General features: G+C 37.7%; 1 protein-coding gene across 3 annotated transcripts in view; it reads right to left on the reverse strand.

Annotated features, from left to right (window-relative positions):
- Kcnip4 (potassium voltage-gated channel interacting protein 4) overlaps positions 1-23460 on the reverse strand; it is a 485624-nt gene that overhangs the window by 86573 nt on the left and 375591 nt on the right. For 2 of the 3 annotated variants that reach the window (XM_076863845.2, XM_076863844.2), the window contains exon 2: positions 18256-18380. In XM_076863845.2, coding sequence (XP_076719960.1) covers positions 18256-18380 — 125 coding nt within the window. Of the gene's footprint in view, positions 1-18255; positions 18381-22377; positions 22388-23460 lie in introns of those variants that run through there. The other variant, XM_076863846.2, reaches the window with a different exon arrangement.

A 23460-nucleotide genomic window follows, 5' to 3' on the forward strand; every position in this document is an offset into this window, starting at 1 on the left:
ATAAATCAAGTTATCATCCTTTTAGTACTTGAGGGCAAAAATCACACCTGTTTGTTTACTATCTACATCCCAAATGTTACTGCAGTTATAATTTCCTCAGAAAATCCATAAATGCATGTGAATAGCTGCTTTTGATTTCATGATTTGGTGTATGGCATGGAGAAGATGCTTTAGCATTTCAGAAGCAGTTTGGTGTAGTAGAAATAACCCTGAGTTGGAATGCAGAAGATAGGATCTAACCGCAAAGAGGCAGAGATTTAATTTACTTACCTTTAGCACCAATATTTATCACACAGGTTAAAAAATAAAAATAAAAAAAAAGAACACCAGTATTTGCCTCTCTAAGGTTTGGACAGAATGGGATTAGTTGAGTTGAGTTGTCTTAAGAGAACACTGATTGCATGATTTACCTTTATCACAAAACCTGGAGGATGTCAGCACAGGGCATTTATATTTGTGAAAGATGTGTTCAATGGATGGGCTTAAAATGCAACGTCACTATCTACTACAGAGGAACATCTATTTTGCCTCTTATTTCTTGTAGTCCTCTTATCAGTACTATGAAACAATAATGTTATCCCCATTTACAAATAAGAATGTGGAAGCTCAGGGAGGCTTCCCAGGGTTAAAAGTTGAGTAAGCGTCAGAGCTGGAATTGGAATCCAGGATTACGTGTCTGGTGACTTTGATTCTCTGTGCACTGAACCACTTGTCGTCTTTATAAAGTCTCCAGCACTAAGGATGCACAGAAAAAGGTGGTGCTTAGGTTCCATGAAAGGTGCCTCAATTCTTGAACACCAGGTTCTTCTAACTCCAGCAGAGTGCCATGATCAGTGGAAGAATATTCTAGTCATACAAAACACTAATTAGATAAAAAGCTGGTAATTAGCTGCATGCTCCCTTTCTGTTTTCAATAAGTGCAATCTTTCCAATAAAGCAGCAGCACTTATTAATGATAATACAAAGTGGGCTCAATAATAGGCTTGCCTTCCATTAGGGAACTAACTTGAGGTTTTATGCAGAGTTCCAAAGAAACCAAGTAAGCATCATTAGCATTTGCTTCATTGCACAGACTTCATGGTACTTCATTTTGCATCTGACAAGCAATCAATTGCTCACTTACATATGGTGGCTTAAAACACATTTCATTTACTAGGAGTTCCAGGAAGTATATTATTGCCCACTCTTCCCACCCCCAACCACTGTGGACAATATCAGAGGACTCTGAGGTCTAAGATAATTACAGACCTCAGTTGCAACAATAAGCCACAGAGGGAATAATCATATCTTTTCTTGAAATTTACTCTTTTGCAAATGATGTTTGATATTTGTTTTCCACAAAGTTCTCTCTGTACTAGACTATGTTTATGATAAGAAGATACAACTTGTATTTTAGCTTCAGAAATTCTGCTCTTTACTTTCTTCTGGTAGGCACTAAATTGTGGCTTTGATTATTTTTCTCTAGATATTTCAACAGATATTGTTTATGTTCTCTCTGTGGGGCAAGAAGTATACAATGATTTAGAAGGCTAGATAGACTAAATAACTAGTTTTGTAATGATATATCCAGGAACAGGGAGGAACTAAAAAGAATTAAAATAAATAGGAGAAAGTGTCCTTGGCCCATTTTATGCAAACCCAGTACAAAGAAAAGCTGAATACTTGAATTCTAAGAAGTTAAAGACTAACTATAATATAAAATAGCAGTAATTCTTTTGGTTCAGTGTTTTGGTAAATTTAATGTTTTTTTTTTAATTTTGCAGAATCTAAAATATCATTGTTCATGTCATGTGGGACTTATGCAAAATTTTATTCAGACTCTTTTGACATTCAATAGGCAATATATAAATGGAAATAGAAATTAGGTTATAGGTTGGTCTAACTACAAGGTTTAAAAATCACATTGAAAAAACACAAACCATTTTGACAATTTTCTTATTGGTCTATGTGAACATTTTTTAAAAAGTTCTTCAGCATGAAGGATTTGGTATTGGTCTTTAATGCACTCTAAGCATTTCTCTTTGCTAACCAAAGGTGTTTTCACAACATAAGAAAAGATTGTAAAGAGGATGATCAGTTTGTCTTCTGCAGTAATAATATCTCCTCTATGAAGTGGTCCTTGAGTCTCCTAAGAGATTTTAAAGGCATGCTTTCCTATATTATTGTAGATTTTATTGTTTAAAGTTTTCTGCCTGGGGAGAAACCTATAGCCATCAGGAAGAGCAAAAAGAGCCATAACTATATGAATCCTCATTGTGTCACCAAATAGCATGTGATGCTATGTGGGTTTCATGACTGTGTCCCTCCTGTTTCCTGTTCACAAAATGAGAATAAATTATTTTACTGTGGTTTTGAAATGCTGTAGCTTCCTATCTCTCTGGTTGCATCTTTTCAGTGTCCTCTGATGTTTCCTCCTCCTGTACATTAAAATATTTTATGATAATATATAGTGTACAGTAAAGACCAAGCTTTATTAACATATCAGTCATATACCTCATTTATTGGTATGGTTTTATTTTTCCCTCTGACACTTTTACAATGATTATTAAAATCTTTATGGATCGTACTTGTTCTCTGTCAGTTTTCCAGGTTTGCTTTCTCACTCCCAAAGATTTTCTTAAAGAAATTATTAACTCTTGCATATTTCTACCTATTTCTCTAACATGGTATTTGATTCCATGTAAATTGTTCCTTTCTGCAAATAATTTATATGGTAATTACTTGATCATAATGGTTCAAGAATTAAAAGATTTTCTTATATAAGCTAGTCTCTTATTCAACTCACAATAAGGCTAATATGCTTACAAATGATGCTTTTAAAACATTTCTTAGGGCTTTGCAGAGAGAATTTTATATTCTGTGCTCATTTTTGTTTACTTCAGCAATTCCACGACATTATATTAGGCTTATAAAGTATTTGAAGAGAGAAGCTTTGTTTCCTTAACCTTTGTTAACATTTTGTTCCAAAGCTTTTTGCAAATAGGCAGAGTCACACCTAACCGAGATGTGTGGTGAAGCGGGAAGTGTACCCCATGAAACAGGTCCTGGGATCCAAGAATCCTTGGCAGACAAGACTTGTGAGGGCTCCAGAATCTATAACTGCACAGAAAATTCTTCTGGAAAGGTGGAATAGACCTGGACTGAAACCAGAGATAAAGCAGCAGAGTGGTCTCTAAGAGTATGAGTTGGGGTGAAGAGAAATTCCCTTAAGCCTCAGTTTTATCATACAGCCCTTTCCAAAGCACCCAGGGCCCTGCCAAAAGGTTGAGCAGGGAGCTGTCCAAAAATATATTATTTAACATATTATTTATTCAAGTAGGAGGTATCTACTGAGGTATCTACTATGTGCCAGAAGAAATCCTGGGTACTGGGTATATGTGTGTAAGCCGGATAGCAATGGCCCTGTCCTCATTCATCCCAAATGGAATTATAAAATAAAACAATAAACAAATTAATAAGTTATTACAGATGATGACGATAAATGCTAAGAAAGGAACAAACTGAGCCTAACAGAGGTTTGACCCACCTGGGCATGAGATCAGGGGAGCTAATAAATAATTAAGATGACATCAGAAGAATGAGCAGGGAAAGTAAAGGTTTAACTCTGGAAACAGCCAGAAGCTCTTGTCTACAAGTTATTGCTATTATTATTTAAAACAATGTGCAAAAAAGTAAATTGCGGGCAAGATTATTGTCAAGACCATGATGAAGAGAATTTGGGGGATCCTGGAAAATCAAGGCACTGGGACAAGAACAGAAGGTCACTTCAAGGTGGGGCAGTGGATTCCTTAATCCTCCTCCTGTCCCAGCTGGAGTACAAGCCCTGTGTCCAAATTTACTCCGGAACATGTCAGATTTGGGCTATTTCTTTGCGAAGAACTTGTGCTATTTGAAAGGAACCCAGCATGGTTGCTGCAGATGTGGGTTGTCATTCAGTAAATATCCTGGTCCTGGTCCTGGTTTACTCCAGCAAATGCTTGGAGCCTCCCAGGCAATTTTCTCCTGCAAGGCCTGGGTGCTAATGTCTTCATTCAATTTAGAGAGCTGCCCTGGATCCTCTCTGGGACTTCTTTTTTCTCTATTAATAAGATCAGGTTTCTGTTACTCACTATCACAGGGTTTTACCTGATAGTCAGCAACATTCAGTTCCTACTTCCTAAGGGGCTGATGGTTTTAGGCTCCTGTGACAGTGCATTCTCCTGGTTTGCTTCCTACCTCTCGGCTTGCATCTTTTCTGTGTCCTCTGATGCCTCCTCCTCCTTTATTGGTCCTCTTAATCTCAGAATCTGGCATTTCCAAAGACTGACTCCTCTCTCTTCCAGCATTCTCTGAGGTCATCTGGAGTCAGTACTTTTGTTCAAATATAAGGCTTGCCATGATCTTGGGAAGATTGTGTAAACAATTGTGCCTCAATTCCTTTATTTAAAAAATGTATTTCAGAGGCCTTCTAAGAAAATTTTTAAAAAATGAGGTACACCTAAATAATTTTGAACAGAGGTAGCTCAATACAGGCCAATTTTATAATAATTGTAATCATCTATTCTCATGAACTTAAATGGAGTATTTATGCTGATGACTTAAACTTATATCAACAGTCCCCCCCCAACCACTGGAATTTATTAAACATAATAAGATTCAATCCAAGTATTTGCTCACTAACTCCTGACAGTACCAACCCCATTCAATGTTTTTGTCCCCTGGTTTTCTGCTTCTTGATACATGGTAGCACTACCTATTTGCTTGTAAAAAGCCTTGGAATCATCTACATTGTTACCCTTCTCTTTTGGCCATGTTCAATTGCAAAATTTGTCAAATTCTGCAATTTTCATTTCCAAAATAGATCCAATCCTTTTACTTCTTTATATCTCAACTATCATGATTTTGAATCATTCCGCCATTGCATCTGGCTCGATACCTGTGCAATTTCTCCCTCACCATTGTTTCCTTTCTCATTCTTCCTCCTTGACCAAATAAATAAAAGTTTTGTGTCAAATAAAAGTTTTGTTCAAACACAGATCATGGCATTCACTACTTAAACCTTTATTGGTTTCACTCTGCACACTGATGTCACATCCAGCGTGCAAGGCTTTGCTTGACCCTCTCCGTGCCTCCCAGCTGGCTCATCTATCTTTCTCCCCAAGAATAGCAATTTAGTCACCCTAATCTCCATTGGTTTTTGAATATAATAAATCCTTTCCTGACTTTGACATTTCACACGTGCTATGTTGTCTTCTGCAAATAATGCTTCCCTCGATCTTTTCATATCAGGTTCTCTCTTTATGTCTGACATCAAAACCAACTTCAGAAAAATCTGTTGTGTCAACCAGGGTTCTCAGGAAACAGCCAACAAGAAACCTATATATCTGTATTTATATCTACAAACTATATCTATGTACACCTATATTTGTCTATCTGTGAGATTTATTTTAAGAAATTGGCCCATGTGATTATGGGGACTAGAAATTCTCAAATCTATAGGGTAGACCACAGATGGGAAACTCAGATAATACTTCTATATTATGGTCTTGGAGAAGAATTTCTTCTTCTTTAGGAAACCTCAAGTTTTGCTCTTAAGGCCTTCAATCAATTGGGTGAGTCCCAGTCACAATATTAATCTGAATCAAAGTCAACTAATATAAATATTAATCACATCCACAAAAGACTTTTACATCAGTATCTAGATTAGCATTTGACCAAAAAAAAAAAAAAAATGGGCACACAGTGTATCCCAATTGGCATATAAAATGTATCCTCATGCTTTCTCTAGGTCTTCTGTATCCACATGAGATTCCTTCACAGAGCTCTGTCAGTTTTTCCACTCAATGAATCATAATGTGCTCTAAAGTATCTTTTCTTGTGCATATTTCACTTCCTCCATGGGGGAATCTAGTGTTTAGAACAATTCTTATATTAATTTACACACACACACACACACACACACACACACACACGCATGCATATCTTCAATATTAACAAAGCTTGGCATATAATAAAATTTAATAAACATCTGGTGTTCAATATATGTTTGTGGAAAACATTAACAATAAGGAGAAGATTAATGTGAGCAATTTTGATTCAGTCTTCTACGATTCTATTGGAGTTAGAATATTATATGTTAAGTATAATTCATTAGGATGTGTATAGGTAAGGAAATAACTGATTCTCTCTCATGTTCCTTTACACATTTTCTACCTTTGTATTTTCTTCAAATTAAATCAACCAATACATATCTGAGGACTTCTAGTCCTGACATACTCAACACAAATGTAGCATCAAAAGATTTCCAAAGTTTTGGCAATTTACTTTAATGAAAATTTGAATGCCTGCCAGGATCATTGGAATAATTGCCAGTTAGAATTGTATTAATGAACAGATATAAGTGGAGAATGTAAGAAATGCAAAATGATCTGATTTTGCAGAGTAGGTTCACTGTCAGCAGCTTGCAGTGATAAATGGTGCCTCAGATTTGTTTTTAGTTTTAACCACAAAATATCCAAATTGCATAGCAAGATCTTTAAGGAACATGAACTAAATTTGAAAAATTATTTATTGGGCTCCCAGCAATACATTTTCACAAGAAATTAGTATTTTTCAGAAAGAACAAGAAGGAGAAATGCTGTTAGAGTTGATTTGCACAGTAGTCTACTTACCGCTCTGAATTGGGGTATCTGCTGTGAAGACTACGTCCCATGTACAGCAAATCATATGAACAAGCCTCCTTGGAGGAAGCGGTTTTTGAATTTGGTATGCATTCAATTCTAAGGTTCACTGCTAAGGGAAGCAGGAAACCTCAAAGCATTCATAAGACAGAGACTTATTATTACTTTTGTAATATTGACCCTTGAAGTGATATTTGAGTTTGAAATAACAGTTGACTCTTGACTCCCAGACTTATAAAAAGATTGTCTTAGGAGTATTAGCTCAATCTTAGGAAATCTTTAGAAATATGCACCGGATAAATTCTATAGAAGGAGGTCTTATTGACTTAAGCAGAGTACTAGTTGTTTCCTGAATTCAGTTTCATCCTTTTACAAAAGTACACTGCTGTTCAACCAGACACTACATTTCCCAGCTGCCCCCAGAGCTGGGTGCTCCATGTGAGGATATTTGAGCCATTGACAAGAAAATAAGTGGTATAAATAATTTCTGGGTTATCTCTAAATTAAGATAGCCACTTGCTCCTACAACTGTCACCTTCCCTTAGGCTCTAATCGTGACAGTGACCCAGTTTACCCAGTTCGGATGGAAACTCTACTGTAGTCAAGAGTAGCAGGACAGAGTTGGGAGGAACTTGGCTTCCTGAATGATGTCCTGGCAGCAGAACTGCCCCATCAGTCTGGACCAAATTAACTGTGACTTAAGAGAAAAATAAAATGGGATCTTCCTTATAGTAGAACTGTTCTTGATGAATGAAGATAAATGAAGACATTGATGAATGAAGAATCTGAGATTTTTAAAAAATGCTTCTAGTGAATATCTGCTTTATATAGGAGTTGCCTTGATATAAACTGGTTTTAAAAATTACATGTTTATGTTGCATTGGAATTTTACAGGATCACAAATTATGTTATCTCTTGGTTTACAAAAAATTCTAGTGAAGGAATCGGATGAGAAAGATTATGTTAGTTTCTCCAGGAATTCAAAAGACTTAAAAGTAACCCTAGTAAAGTGCACCAATAACAAATGTCTCCTTGGGTAACTCCTAATAGGTCTGAGAAATAATTTGTTTTCTAAATTTTTGTGAAATATCAATCAAAGTTTGAGAGTGAGGTAAAAAAGCAGGAGCTTCTAGGAATAACACAATTCACAGTAGCAATATGATAACAGTGATACTGACAGTGATTATAATAAAAGTAATAATAATAATAATAATAATTTCACCCATATTTTGAGGGTTATCATGAGAGGGGGTCAGAGCTCTTTGTTTCACATTCATTAACTTTGCAAACCATCTGTGAGATGCTATTTCTCCAATTTTGCAGATGAAATAAATTAAGCCCAGAGAGGTGACACATCTTGCCCAAGGGTAGCCAGAAATAGAACTTAATTACACTTAAAAATTGCACTTCAAAATATGTATACTTTTGTGCAGAAAACTGTTAATAAAGCAGGTCTGACACTGCTGTCCTTGGAAAGGCTGCTTGGTTAGTCTTTGAGAACTTAGATTTCAAGAGAGTTTATAACCACCTTCTGTTAAAAATGACTCATGGTGTCTAAACTCTTTGTACAAACAATACTTTTTATGTTGAATATCTGTTTTGCTTCTTGGGGGCTGGGATTGGGACATGCTAGACAATGGACATCTAAGCAGTTTATTGCTAGATAAAATGTCACAAGTGTTGTCACAATGACTCATTGCTGGTGAATTAAGCACATCCAGTGTGACTCCACTAAGAAAGGACTCTGGGAAGTTTGTATTAGGTTTCCTTCAAATATTTTCACATATGTCTTTTTCCCTTTGCAGATTAGTTTTGCATTATTTTGATGTAATAAATCAACCATGCATAAGACTATATGTTAAATCCTATAAATACTCTTAACAAATCATCAAACCTGGAGATAATCTTGGGAACCTCCAACATATCTTTTCCCCATGACACTTTCTCATTTGGAGGATACAATTTTATTTTCTTCCTGAGCACAGAGGAAGATGATATTATTCTGTTTTTCTTGAACTCAGGTGGCCCACCTGAGCAAGTTCTGACCAGTGGAATGCAGGCAGAAGGGATGTTTGCCACTCCAGGATAGGCCCATCAAATAGCCCACAGCCTTCCTTGTCTTTGTCTTCTCTCAACTGAGGACCAGATGCAAGGTCTAGTGGAGGATGCTGAGAGCATGGGCAAGAGGAAACCACTATAGGAAATGAATGTATTCAATAAACTGGGAAGAAATCACACCTGGTGTCCAGATAGCATACATGAGATAGGAGATAAAATAAAAACAAACTCTTGTTGTCTTAAGACACTGAACTTCTGGGATGTTGTGTTGCAGCAGTAAGCCCACAATGACTAAGACGTGTGGAGATGTGCTGAGCGCTACCACCCCAATCTCTTTTGTACAACCTTTGGAATATATGGGAAAAGAAAAACGGTTTCTTAAGCTCACAAGATCCTATTACCCATGTGATAAGATAATATTTGATGAGCAGAACACGAAATTATCTATCAGATTGAAAAAAAAAAAAAACATCGAATACACTCACAATGAACTAAAAGAAGTTCTTTGCTACCACTGAGGATGCTCTTTACATTTTTTGAGTAGTACAGATGCTCTTTTACTTTTAATGGGGTTACATTCTGATAAACCTGTCATAAGTTGAAAATGCATTCAATACACCTAACTTCGGAACATCACAACTTAGCAACACATTACACTGTAGAATGTCAGTCATCTCCCCCCATGATCATGTGACTGACTGGGAGCTGTCACCTGCTGTGCGCCAACATCACAAGACAGTATGGTACCATATATTCTGGCTTATGAAAACATCTTAATTCAATATAGTTTCTACTGAATGTGTATTGATTTCACACCATCATAAAGTTGAAAACTTGTTACATCAAACCATCATGAGTAAGGTACCATCTGCATTTGGTAAAATCAATAAAAGTTGCTTAACCATATGGACAGTTTCTTAATTGAGGAACTATGCCCTTTCAATCCTTCTATCAATACATTATTGTTTCAAAAGAGAATGAATAGCTCTTCAGTTTCACCAGATGAAAAGAAATAAAGTGAGAGATGATAAAGACTTCATCTAAGATGGTCCCTATATTTTTTGAAGTTGTCCATTCATTTACAAATATTAACTACCCATTTTATAAGAAATATAGTCTGAAGGGCTGAGGATACTGGAGTAAAGACATTACAGTCCTGCCTCAAAGGAACTTAATGAATGAGGAAGGATAAAATAGTGAAGAGGAAACTCCAGATAAGTATGATGAGGGGGAACACACAGAGAGTTCTAAAAACCTCCTCCAGGGCAGGTTTCCTTCAAATATTGTTGCATATGTTTTTTTCCCTTTGATTAGATTTTCATTCTTTCTATGTAATAAATCAACCATACACAAGACTAAATGTTAAATCCCATAAATACTCTTAACAAATCATCAAACCTGGAGATAATCTTGGGAACCCCTGGCATATCTTTTCCCCATGACACTTTACCACCTGTAAGTCTTTTAACCCCAAAACTTACAAGATAACTTTGAGACCTCAAATTTACTTATCTTTTTAATTCATATCATTAAGATGGCCATTCAGTTGAACCTGCACCATGTGCAATATTCTTCACCTTCTCCATTGCTCACTCTGGCTATACCACATTTCATTCCTTAGTCTCCTGATGCAGCTGTCTAGAGTGTCTCCCTACTTTACTTTGGTCTCTGCTATAATAAGATCTGTAATGTTCCCTTAAGATACTTGTGTTGTTTCCCAGATTGATGCCATTGGGGAAGGGATAGAAACTTTTAGAAGTAAGGCCTGGTAGGAGGTCCTTTGGGCATTGGAAGATTATGGAAGCCAGGTCTCTCATACTCTTTTCTTTCACATCTTAGTCATGAGGTGAACAGTTTGCTTTGCAGCACATTCTTTGTTATGATATGCTGCCCCAACAGAGGCCTAAAAGCAATAGATTCAACCTACCATAGACTGAAAACTTAAAAAATGTGGATTAAAATAAATCTTTCCTCTTTATAAGTTGATTATCTCAATAATTTTGTTATACTAAGGGGAAACTGACCAACACAGGCCTCATTTAAGGTTAATCACTTCCCAGGGATTCCACTTCCAAATACTATAGTCAGATTAAAATTCCTCCTCTTAATACATCACAAATAGGGATTAAATTTCAACATGCATTCTGGGGAAATTCAAATAATAGCAGTATGTAAGATTATTGGGTCTGTCTACTAATGAGAATGGAAAGCCATTCTATGGAAAGACGTCTTTGGGTGTAGTGGGGCTCATGGTTCAGAGGGAGACCAAAGTAGGACAAGAGACTGAGATCTGCTTGGTATGCAGTTGAGGGATGACAGAGCATGTGAGAGGCAGAACAGTGGATAAGGGCAGATGGGAAACACACAAAGTCCAAGAATTAACCATGCTTGGAGATGAATTACATGCAGAAGATCCTGAGGGAGGAGCACAGAATAGTGCCTGGGTTTCTAGATGTCTGCATAGGGGAAGGGACCCTTTAATGAGAAATGACAGAGTTAAGAGGCAAAGCCAAGGGGTGAAACATGCTGCATGTGCGTGTCCCTGAATAAAATTAAAAACTATTTTAAAATTTAGGTATTATATAAAAGAACTTGGTCCATAAATACGTCAGATTCATAAGGTCCAATGTTAAGGAATTCTTGACCAACATGGGGACATTCATTGTTTAAAAATCAAATGAAATGTTCATGATTAATTGCTAATGATTAAGAAGGACTAGTTAATTTTCAGGATATTTGTATTGCTAACACAATAAAAAGAATCCCTACATACATACATACACACACACACACACACACATACACACACACAGACGCGCACACATGCACACTCAAATATGCGTACATGAAAAATATCTTGGGCTGGGGATATAGATCAGTGGAAGAGCAATTGGTTACTGTGTACCAAGCTCTGGTTTAAATGTCAAGACTATAAAACAAACAAAGCAAAACGAGAATATCAACAACCATAAGAAAGAAAGTTAACAGTGGTTAGTTACCTTTAGCAAAACGGGATGAGAAATTTATTATAGGTTAAGCATTCAAATATTTCAATTTATTTCTCCCTGCATGATCCAAGTGTTTAGTATAGCATTTTATGAATTTAAAATTAAAAAAAAACAAATAAATCAAGAAAGATCGAAATACCATTGAATGAATCTAAATGACATTAACTGATGCATAATTAGTAGACTTTATGATGACATCACTGGGAATTCTAGTTACTTGTGTACTTAGAAGAATGAGAGGAAACAACTGATGAGCTCCACTACCTGCTGACAACACACCAAATCCAAGATATTGTGCAAAAAACAAAAACCAAACAAACAAAAAAAGCAAAACCAAAAAAAAAAAAAAAAAACAACAAAAAACCTCTCCATATTGCCATCCATATAGGTATTTATATCCTAAACATTCAAAGGAGAATTCAATGGCTAGAGAAGCTAAGCCATCTGCCCAAGGTCGGAAAGGACAGTTGTTAGGTTTGAATCAGAGGGAGCTTGGGTTATGCCAGTTCTTGGAAGTCAGAGGGAAGTCATACAGGCTGCTGGGCACTATACCCAACCTTCTCCTTGGAGACTCCTGTTTCTTGAGAGTCTAACAGAACACTCTGCTGGGGCACAGTGTTTAAATTTAAATTCTGCTCATCTACCTTGCTTCTAAAATACATGAGTAATACTTTGCACTTACAGATCTTTCATCTGAGTCTTTCAAGAACTGAACAAAAGCAATGATTATACCTCCCTTCATGGTTCAAAGGGAAGATCTTAATTCCTAATATGCTGACAGGGAGACAGAAGCCTCCAAGAGTGAAGTGACTTACTGAAGGTCACACAATCAGTCTCTGAGAGCTTTCCTCAAACAGAGAAGCAATTGCCTTATACAATTAGCACTGCCTTTTTCAATTAGCAGTGCATTTCTCTAGCCTAATCACTAGGTCTCTCTCTTTGCCACAAATGTGAGAAATTTCTCCTCCCTTCCTTCCCACCACAAGTGGTGCACACATACCTTGTTGAAAATGTAGATTCCTGTAATTTCCTCCCTAGTTCCCTTCATCTATTTTTAAAGTTCTTAGTATTGAAGTTCTCGAATACTGAGTAGTCTAGAAGAGCCTCATCAAAATCACTAACCTCTTGATGGGTCCTTTGGCCACAGCAATAAATTTCTTGTGGAAATAAGAAAAAGTTTGGTGCTATTTTTGGTCAAATCTCCAAGAAAATGTCTGGATTATAAGCAAAATACTGAGGATAGGCACTAACTCTGCTTGAGATGTTAACCCAGCTCAGCTGCTCTGCTCTACAGAGACTGTTGCCTACTCACAAACCCTGGTGGGATGACATGTGACCCCTAGAATGAGTCACACTTTTCAAATCTCCTCCCTTTGAGTACTGAGATATGCTAAGGTGATGGGGTGAGATGTCCAACCCATGGCTATGCTGTGTCATATGAGACTGTGCCTTCACATCAGAGACTGTCCCTTGGTAGTTCTGAAGAGTTAAGCTGGGGCTGCTGTGTTCTGAATGAACTGTGAAAGGGACACAATGCAAAGGACTATGGACAACGGCCTGGAGGGTTCCAGGAAGATAGCCAGCAAGAAAGTGGGATCTCAGGTGTACAACTCAAGTGTTGGATTTTCTACCAACTGCATGAGTTGGGACTCCAGGAGGCTACGCTCAAGGATCCCAGGTCCTCTTCTAAATAGAGAACCCAGCTGTATCATTAGGGACTCCTGAGCTTCAAAACTGTGACCTGATGAATGGACACTTTGTGAGCCATTAAGTGTGATTCATTAAACATCAATAGAAATTGAATGCAAATATTTCCCATGTTTAGGTAAAAAGGATATTCGCACAACATTTTTAGGCAAAGGGATATAAAAATGTAAGAAAGTGTTGCCTTAAAAATAATATTTGAGTCTAATAGATACTTTGACCTCTTAGAATTCAAAACAGTGAAAGAAAAGGAAGCAGAGAAAAGATCCAAGAGAGGAAGGAACCAGGCTTCTCAGGCATAGAGGTCTATCTACTCCTCATTTTATTCTTTGAAAACATGGGAAGAATAGGCTGTAAATTATTAATCAACAAAAGGAAATGCCAAAGAGACATCATCATATTAAAACTTAATGCCCTAGTAGACATTTGTGACCACCTAACATTGAATAAGTTCTATTTGATTTTCAAAGAGCAGTAAAACAAGAAACAAGATTATGGTATATATATATATATATATATATATATATATATATATATATATATATATAAACTTACATGTGTTTCTAGGTTGGTTGTTCTCTACTGTGAGATTTAGTTCCTTCTCTATTATGATGCAATTTAAAAAAAAAGTGCTATTCAGCTATTTGGTGTTGAGGTTGTTGCTCCATGATAGGGAGCACTTGCCTACTTGCCTAGAATACGAGAGGCCCTTAGTTTAATGTCCAGCACTGCCAAAAAAAAAAAAAAAAGATTCCCGAGCATCACACTAGACAGAATTGAATTAAAATTATCAGAGATAAGAAGTATTATCTGTCTCCCAGCCTCTGTTTCTTCCTCTCAATCTCTCTCTCTCTCTCTCTCTCTCTCTGTCACACACACACACACACACACACACACACACACACACACACACACCCTCATAAGGTTCCAATGTATCTAGTCTAGTCACTGGTATTTGACATGTTAGGGCTCATTACAATCACGTCAATTCTTTGGGATATGAGAACCTGACTTATTCTTATATTTAGTTCAGTGGTTCTCATTTTGGCTGCACATTATTGTTATCCAAAGAGCTTTATAAATCCTGATGCTGGAACATTTTCCCAGAGCAATTACATCAGAATCACCAAGCATGGTACTCAACTATTTGTAATTTTTAAAGCTCCCCAGAGGATTGCAACATGCAGTTAAATTTGAGACTGCTGATCTGTTGACAATACTTTGTATCTTTCTGCATCCTTTCTAGTACATAATTATGTAGTCCAATGCCCAAGACATTGCCTGGGAGCTATGTAGGCCAACCAAGACTGTCTCACATTGATGGAAAACATAACTGTATTGTATTGTGGACCACAAACTCCTTTTTTGCTGAATCTCAGGTTTATTTCTAGAAAAAAAAAATGATGTTGTTATCATTATTCCAACTTCTAAAGACAAAAAAAGCAAGGCACTGATTCAGAGGTAGCTGCCCTAACAAGTAAGATATAGATCCAAATATGAATGATACCAAACCTCATGCTACCTTTACTACTCCAGTGTTTCTAAAAGTGTGGACTCTGGACCAGCAGCATCTCCATCACTTGAGAACATCCAAAAAATGCAAATTCAGTGTCCCAGTTCCACATACTAAGTCATCATCATTTGGGCTAAGGCCGAGCAGGTGATTCTGAGCAATGTAATGGTACAGAAATACATAGAACATTCTTCTCCATCCCTATTAGCTGCCCACTTTTGAAACTCTGTTTAGAAAGCTGTGAGAGGAAAGAAGAGTGTGGGTGACTCAATGAGCAAGATAGGCTGAAGAGGGCTGGGACTGAGGCCCAATGGTAGAGCGCTAGCATGTATGAGGCAGTGGGCTTGATTGTCAGCACCACATAAAAATAAATAAATAAAGGTCCATTGACAACTTAAAAAAATATTTTAAAAAATAGTCTGAAGAGATGAGAAATCTTCTCTTTCTCCTGTTGCCCGTTTATTTTAACAATCTGTGTTGAAAATGAGAGGGAATGTTATTAGAGGCACTATACTGGGAAAAAAAACCTGGAGAATTGCTAAGCTAAACCTAGAGGAGTGCCCAGCAAGTTGAGCTACTTTCATATAAGTGTGACTATTTTAAAATGCTGATGAATGGTTTATCCTTTTAATCAAAATATGGAGACTTTTAAAAGGTTTCATTAAAAATGAACATCCCAATTGTTTCCAGGGAAATGATTTTTTGATCTTCAGGACTTTGAGATAATTGCTATTCCGTAAACCAAGGGCAGTTGCTCAGCTTTCTCTGCCGGAAGCCGGCTCAGATCCCTTCCCTCCTGTGAAATGTGTGTGCTGCTGACCTGCTTTGGTGTCCCCCTTGCCAGGCTTCAGGGCACATTTATTAGAGTTGTGCACTTGAGAAGGTTAACGTAAAGATTAAAAGGCCACTCTTGTTTGTTTCATCAGAAACACTGATTGATATTTTATGAACAAACTGTGAAATCTTTTAAGGAAGTACATAAACTATTCTTTGGCACATTCAGGTCTGATGGAAATTTGTCTCATGGGATGAGTGGGGCAGGGCAGAAAGAGAGAGTAATAAAGAAATGGAAAAGAAGAAATAGGGAAAGAGGAAGAAAGGGGAAGAAGTGAAATAACAGGAGGAAATAATTGCACAAGGGAAAGAGAGTATATAAGAATGAAAGAAACAAAAGAGGAGTAGAGAAATAGGCAGAGAAAAGAGGATAGAGAAAGAGAGGAAAGGGAGAAGACAAAACAAGTAGGCAAAGAAAAAATAATAGAAAAGAGCAATGAATGCAGATGTTGAGCCTGACAATTTACTGAAAAGTGCTATGCATGTAAGATATGCTGGCTTCAAGGTTCATGCTGGCAGTAATCACGATTCCAACTTACAGCAAATGGGATGAAAGGTAGCCAGTCCTCAAATGGAAAGACCCTACAGTGACGGCAGTGAACTAATAACTCAATAGCACTCAAGGAACCCAGGGATGCTGGAATGTTAGACCAAGAACTGCTTTATTGGACAGCCATTGGTATCTACTGTATAATTCAGTGCTAAAAGAAACAGTAGCTTGCTTACCTCAAGATTTCTGAGCTAGAACAGAGAAGTTTAGATGTTTCTAAACTTTGTAAATGAGCACATTTCAAGTCTTTCTCTCTGATTAGCCTTCTCTTAGCATTGACTTAATTTAGCCAACATTTGGTTGGCTTTGCCTCCTTTCCTTTCCTGTTGTTGCTGCTCAGTGTGTTTCTACTGTGCAGCTGTTTCTCCTGAGACCCATAAACTACTGAAGAAGACATACAGCGATGATTTGTTAAACTAGTTGTCAAAGCCCTTTTCTCTTTATGCATGTTCATCTCAGATTACACTCAAGATTCCCTTTAATTAGAGTCCTGTCTCTGTGGCGAGCACCCATCTCCATCAGAGCCCCTGCTGCCCCAGTCCATCACCACAAAGCCTGGGTGTTTGTAGATGGCCAAGGTTTGGAAGTGGAAGGAAGCCCCTCTGCATAATGAGGGAGGAAAAAGGAGAAATCCTATGACATGAGAAGGATGTGGATATGAATTGGAGGAAGGCAGACCTCCATGCACTCAGGGAAATGGTGGAAGTCTGTGTATGTGCAATGTGCATAATGAAAACCCTGTAAAAGTATCCTGAAAAGGATGAATTCTCAGAAGAAAGTTCTGTTGTGAGTACCAAAGAGTAGGCAGTTTCTCATCTGGTCTGCCTGAGGCTAGACAAAAGCAGCAGTTGAGGTAGTGAGACTGATAGAAATCTACGGATACCACAAGCCTCTAGAGACATGGAATTGGTCTCTTTAGAGTATGGGTTTGGGGGTAATCAAAGCAACTTAATTTGGGTTTCCTACTTCGATTTACAGATGTGTAGAAAAAAATCTATGTGAGGTTGCTATGCTTTTTGATACATAATCATTTAGCACTTTTAAGAATGAGTTATTTGGGGCTGGGGTTGTGGCTCAGTGGTAGAGCACTCGCCTACTATGTGTGAGGTACTGCATTCGATCCTCAGCACCACATATAAATAAATAAATAAAATAAAGGTATTGTGTCAACTTCTAACTATATATATATGAATGAATGAGTTATTTTTAAATGGGTTCATGACAATAAGTCTTCACTCCTATTTAGCCCATAAGATCTTTGATGACAGAGTATGTCTTCTCTGGCTTTTGAATAACCAGAATCATGTAGTTTAACACTAAGCTCCTACCAAGTATTCAGGAGAAATATTTGCTTATACATTGTTGTAACTCACTCCTTGTCTCTCTCCCCTGACCTCTGTATGCATGGGTTATCACCCTTTCTGAAGATGATCCACTAGGAAGGAGGACACCTGCACACATGGATAACAAAGAACCAAACTTGGTGACTACCTACAAGCAATACAATTTGTAGGAACTTTTCTCCAGTGCCAGGAAGGGAGTTACCTGATGGTCCCCAAACAATAAGTGTCAGATTATAGTTAAGAAGTGAAGAGATCAATGAAGCTATTGAAATGGTGATATTGTGTGTGAAGCACACACACACACACACACACACACACACACACACAAAAGCTCCAACTAAATATTGAATTGAGTAATTTTTTTTCAGTACCTTTGTTTAATGGGCAACTAAAGTGTACCAGCATTGGTTTGCCAAAGTGAATCAAAGTCCAAACAGATAATGATTATATTAAAACCAGATAGGATTAGTGAGAACCACACATAGGATGGGGCTCTTTCAGAATAGTATGTTTCCCTCCCACCCTCTCACTTCTCAAAGCTCCTCTGAGAACTGTGTAAAGGTAAAGTCAGAAAGAAAGTTCTTACATTCTTAAATCCTCTGTATAGAATCTGGAGCTCTTTCTTGGTAAATTTACTCTGGGCTTCCAGAAGCTCCAGGGCCTCAGGCCGATGCCTGACGGTGGCCATCTCCAGTTCATCTTCAACACTGTCTGTGGAGGAAAACCAGAAAGAGTCTTAAGACCTGTCCCTGCTCACCAAAGCTCATGATGAGCAATACAGGAAAACAGAGTGAAATGTTTGCTATATATCTGTGATTTGTCCCCAGAGGAAGAATTCTCACATTGCTGATAGCCATCTTTATATTTCTCTGATCTAATGGCAAGACAATTATACATGATATTTTTTGCACATTCTAGTGATTAATGTAGACATTACAATTCTTGCGTTTTTACATCATTTAAAAAGTATAAAATCTCACTCACAATTGAGCCTAAAATTTTGTTTATATACCAAGTACTCTTCTAAAAATGAAACTGTAGCTTGATGAAAAACTGCATTGCCTTCTGTACCATGCACTACAACAGAGAACTCTGCTAATGCTCTCAGAGAATTCCACTGGAACCCGGTATTTCACCTGGGGATAAAACAAAAATTTTCATATCAAGTGCTGATGAGGGTAAATAACCTGCAGCAGCCAGTTGGACTGCCATAAATCCAGTTCTATAGGTGCATACTAAAAAGTCAGGGGTCTAGAGGAACTTCTAATTAGGCCTGTTTGCAACCAAGAGTTTGTAATGATACATAAATTCTAATGTGTTTTATTTTGCTTTGTGAATTTCACTACAATTTCTCAAAGATGCTTTATGCAAAAAGAATATTATGCTCTTATGTCCGGTAAATGCTGTAATGTAATTTTGGAAAAATATATTGGAATATGTAGGTTTTAAGAAGACCTGCAAAAAAGAATCCTGTTCAACTTTGCTTAACAAAATTGATCCCAAAGATCCCACTGAATCTTTCCCCCAAGTAACATCTACGAATATTTTCTTATTTGCCTTAGACCCATGTAAGCACAAGTTTGGAGGTATTGGGGTATATTAGGATCTCTGTGTTTTTATCTCAAAGGAGCACACGCTTCAGTCTCGTTTCTTTGCAGTGTCGTAAAATGGAGTTCTAAATGAATCCTTCCTGTTTCCATCCAGGCCACGCCATGCAGGAGGAACTCAGCAGGAAATAAAAACTCCCATATGAAGGAGGCCCCATATGTAGCCATGGCTTTCCTCCTAAGTTGCACCATTTTTGAAACAATGTTGTCTCTTGATAATATCTGCAACTATTTAATGCCCTGCCTTGCTGAGGGCATCACGGGGCCAGAGCTCTTGCTTAGCAAGAAAAAGAAGGTCAGAGGGACACTAATCTTGGTATGTTCTAATCATTGCTCTCAAAGGATTTACACAAGACCTATAATGATGAAGAAACAATACTCAGAATGGTTGTGTTTGTCAAAGTGAGTAACAGGAGATACGAGCAAACATTCATTTTATACTTTTCACATCATAGTAACTTATTTGGCAGTAGCAGTACAGAAATCTTCAGAATACTGATAGATAGATTGGGATCATAGAAAGAGACACAGAAAGATGGGAAGGCCATGAGTAACCTCTGAGCTGACACGGATAAAACTGATGAGAAAGTAAGTAGGGTGTGTACCTACAGTAATGCAAAAAGCTAAAGTAGATCAGAAGACACAGCTAGACATTAACACATGGGCCTCAAACTGGGATTTATGGAGAAAATCAAATAAGCTCAAATAGCATCACTTCAATTTTCTTTTTCATTCCTTTCAACAAATGGGTTGATTTCACCCAAGGCATCCTAAAGTGAGAGAATGAAAGAAGATGTTGTTCCGAAGATTGCTGTAGGCCCAATGTCTTGGACTCTGTTGTTTTATTATATTTCTCAACACATAAATAAATGCTATGCAACAGGCCTATTATAGGTAGATAAAATTAAATAGAAAGTTTCTGCTTTCTAGAAAAATGGCTTATGTAAGCTTCTTCTTTGTCATTCTAAGTATAATTTCATCAACCTAAACTGATCTCCTTTCCTTTTCTACCTGCTAAAATGTATAGATCTTTCATAATGCAACTCATATATTAATGCTTTCTCTCTACAACTTTTTGGATTGTTCCAATACACAGAACTGATGATAGCCTGTTCAGAGCTCCCACACCCCCTCTTTCATAGATATCTAAAACCCCTGTGACCTGTGCATGTTTGTCTTCTCCATTGTGGTCCCCTAAAGACAGAATCAAAGTTTTACATAGCTCTATACTTTCTGGACCTAACATTGTGATACCTTGCAGTCACTTAAGAATTTTCTGGTGAATGAAAAATGAATAAAAGATGATGTTGCATTGGGCATGGTGGTGCATGCCTGCAATCCCAGTAGCTCCTGAAGCTGAGGTAGGAGGATTGCTTGTTCAAAGCCAGCCTCAGCATCTTAAACTATGTAAGGGATGGGAATGTGACTCAGTGGTTAAGTACTCTGGGTTCAATACTCAGTTCAAAAAAATAAAAAAAGGTGCTGCTGATCAATTCCATTCCTCTGGAGCCCTTAGACCCTTTTCTATAAGAATAATTAGAGATTTTCCCTAAAGAAATATTTTTAAAATTAAGTTTGTCTGTTGATAGTGAGATCTTAAGTTCCTTCTTTAGAATCACCATTTATTTATTGTCTCAAGAAACACAGCATGGGTGAAAGAAGTGGAAATTTTAATCAGATTTTGTGAACAGTCTTTCAATCATGGAATGACCTTGACTGGACCCAGGGACCCTTCTGCTAGCAACAGACAAAGCAGCACATTAACCCCTTGGCCTTTGTGCCATGCAGCAAGTCTGAACCATACTACCGATGGTTTCTTTCTCCAGCTGTCACAGACTTGCGAATGCCAAGTCTAGACAAAAGGCCCAAGGCTGGAGGGTCAGTATAATCGAATTAAGTGTGTGTGATAGGATGATCATCACACGCAATGTTCAAAAGGAGACACACGGGCAGTGTCTGCCTTGTACCTTACTTCTTAATGACTTTTACTTGCCAAAGGGCTGTTTCTATCCCTAGGAGGCTGACAGGATCTAGAAACATATCTGAGATCATCACCAAGCACCAGCATATGATAAACTTAAAAAGCAACACCACCAAGTCCAATCAACTGTGATTCCTGCAGTAGGACTCTGTGGGGAGCAGAGCGTGATTCCACACAGGACTGCTTTCACTGTGTGACTCGGGCTCCTTTTAAGAGCATCATTGGGGGGATTTTGATATACTGCCGAACATTTATTGAGTTCCTGCTGTATTCCAGGAGGTGGGCAAGGTGACTTTTTCTAAAAAAATCACAAAACCCCCACAATGAGATAGAAATATCTATTTTTCAAATAAATGGAGACTGAGCCCCACAGAGGTAAAGAGTTGCATGGCCAAATGTCACATAGAAGAAAATATAGGAACATGATTTATACCAAATCTTTGATGATACAGCTTATGGTTTTTCTGCTTTCCCATCTCTCCCATGATAACAAGAGAAATAACAATGTTAACATGAAAGCCTCTTTTCTCACCCATAATTGTCAAAGTTCTCAGAAGAGTTGACAGTATTGACTGGGTCCAATTCCTGTAGTCTGATATCCCCTTAACCTACAGCAATCTGACTTCTGGTCCTGTCACGGACTGCATTGTGGCCCCAAAATACACAGGATGAAGACTTAACCTGCTATTATGGCTCATTCAGATGTGGTTAGTCCCCCAAGGGTTTGTGTATGAGAATAAATAAATAAAAACCACCACTACTTACAGAATTTTGCTCTAAGCTTCACGGGATATTATCTCCGTTTAATTTTGACAAAAATGGTAGGAGACACTTATTGCTACCCTGATCTTACAAGGAGTAAACTTGGATTCACAAAGTTTAAATAACTTATTCAAGGTCACAGGATAAAGCTGGGATTTGATTCCTGGATTTTTGAGACCACAGATCATGAGCTCAGTCAATATGCTATTTTAAGAGATGATAACAGTATTACTTTTGAGTTTAAAATCTTAGGGGATAATCTTTTTTTTTTTTACTGTAAATGAATTAATTGGCCATAAACTCCAATGCCTAAATTTCTCTTCAGAGGAAATGTGCAAAAACACCTTGAGGAGCTCACCAGGCTCCAGAAGTTGCTGTCCTTCCTGATTATAGGACAGTGGAGAAACAGATACACAGGAGAGGAGAAACCAAGGCAAGGAAGAACAGGGACTGTTTATATTTCTGCTTTTTACCAGAGAGAAATACAGAGTTGGGGCTTCTGAGTGGTTTCTCTGGGACAAAAACCAGACCTAGGTGGGACTCCAGCCTCTTAAATGTCTCCAAGGTCTGCCACAGTGTAGCCACCCAGGCATCTTGCTGAGGAGCTAATTCAAACACAGCGTTTGCACCCTGAGACAAGCTGAATACAAATAGTATTTTAATACAGGTATTTTTTTTAACAGATTTAATTTTCATCAGACAACAAATTCCCAAACCCAGACACTCTTGAACTTCCAGGCTGTCTCCTTGTGTTCTTTGTTCCTTAGATTTAAGTTTCTCAGGGCTGAGGTTGTCCTATGTCTGAGTCAACAGTCCCCTCAGGCCATGACACAATTGGGCTAGAAATTGGAGTTCAAATCACCAGGGAACAACAGAATGAGTTTTAAAAATAGGCGCCTTTCTCTCCTTTCTTTAAAAATACAGTAGAAGCTGATTACAGCCCAACTCATAATTAGGCAAATTGAATTCTACTCAAGGTCAAAGCCGACCCTCCAGAAAAGAACTTGGAAGATCTTGCTTCACAAGCAACCAGTAGTGTGAGGCCCCCATTCCAGCATATGGTTGTGAAGAAGACTTGCAGTGCAGAAATCAATCATTTTATCAGGAATAGCATCATTCCATAGAGAGCTCAGCCCATCCACACAGAGAAGTCCTCCTTGTGATGCTTAAGCCTCCCACGTTACCTGGGTACCACCTACTAGCAGCAAGACCAGTTTGGTTGCAGCTACTAACAGTGCTCAATTCAAAAAAGTGACACAGATGAATAAATATCGGAACCACTCTAGGATAATGGGTATATCTACAGGAGATCCCCGTTCTAAATGCAACATGACTTTTCTATAGAAACATATTGATTTTTCATTATGAAAAGTTCATAAATATTGTAACTTTAAAATTCTATTTGAGCTGAAATTGATTTGGCTGGCCAAAGCCTCAGCTT

This window comes from Callospermophilus lateralis, chromosome 8 (assembly GCF_048772815.1).
Source record: "Callospermophilus lateralis isolate mCalLat2 chromosome 8, mCalLat2.hap1, whole genome shotgun sequence".
NCBI classification, from domain to species: Eukaryota; Metazoa; Chordata; class Mammalia; order Rodentia; family Sciuridae; genus Callospermophilus; species Callospermophilus lateralis.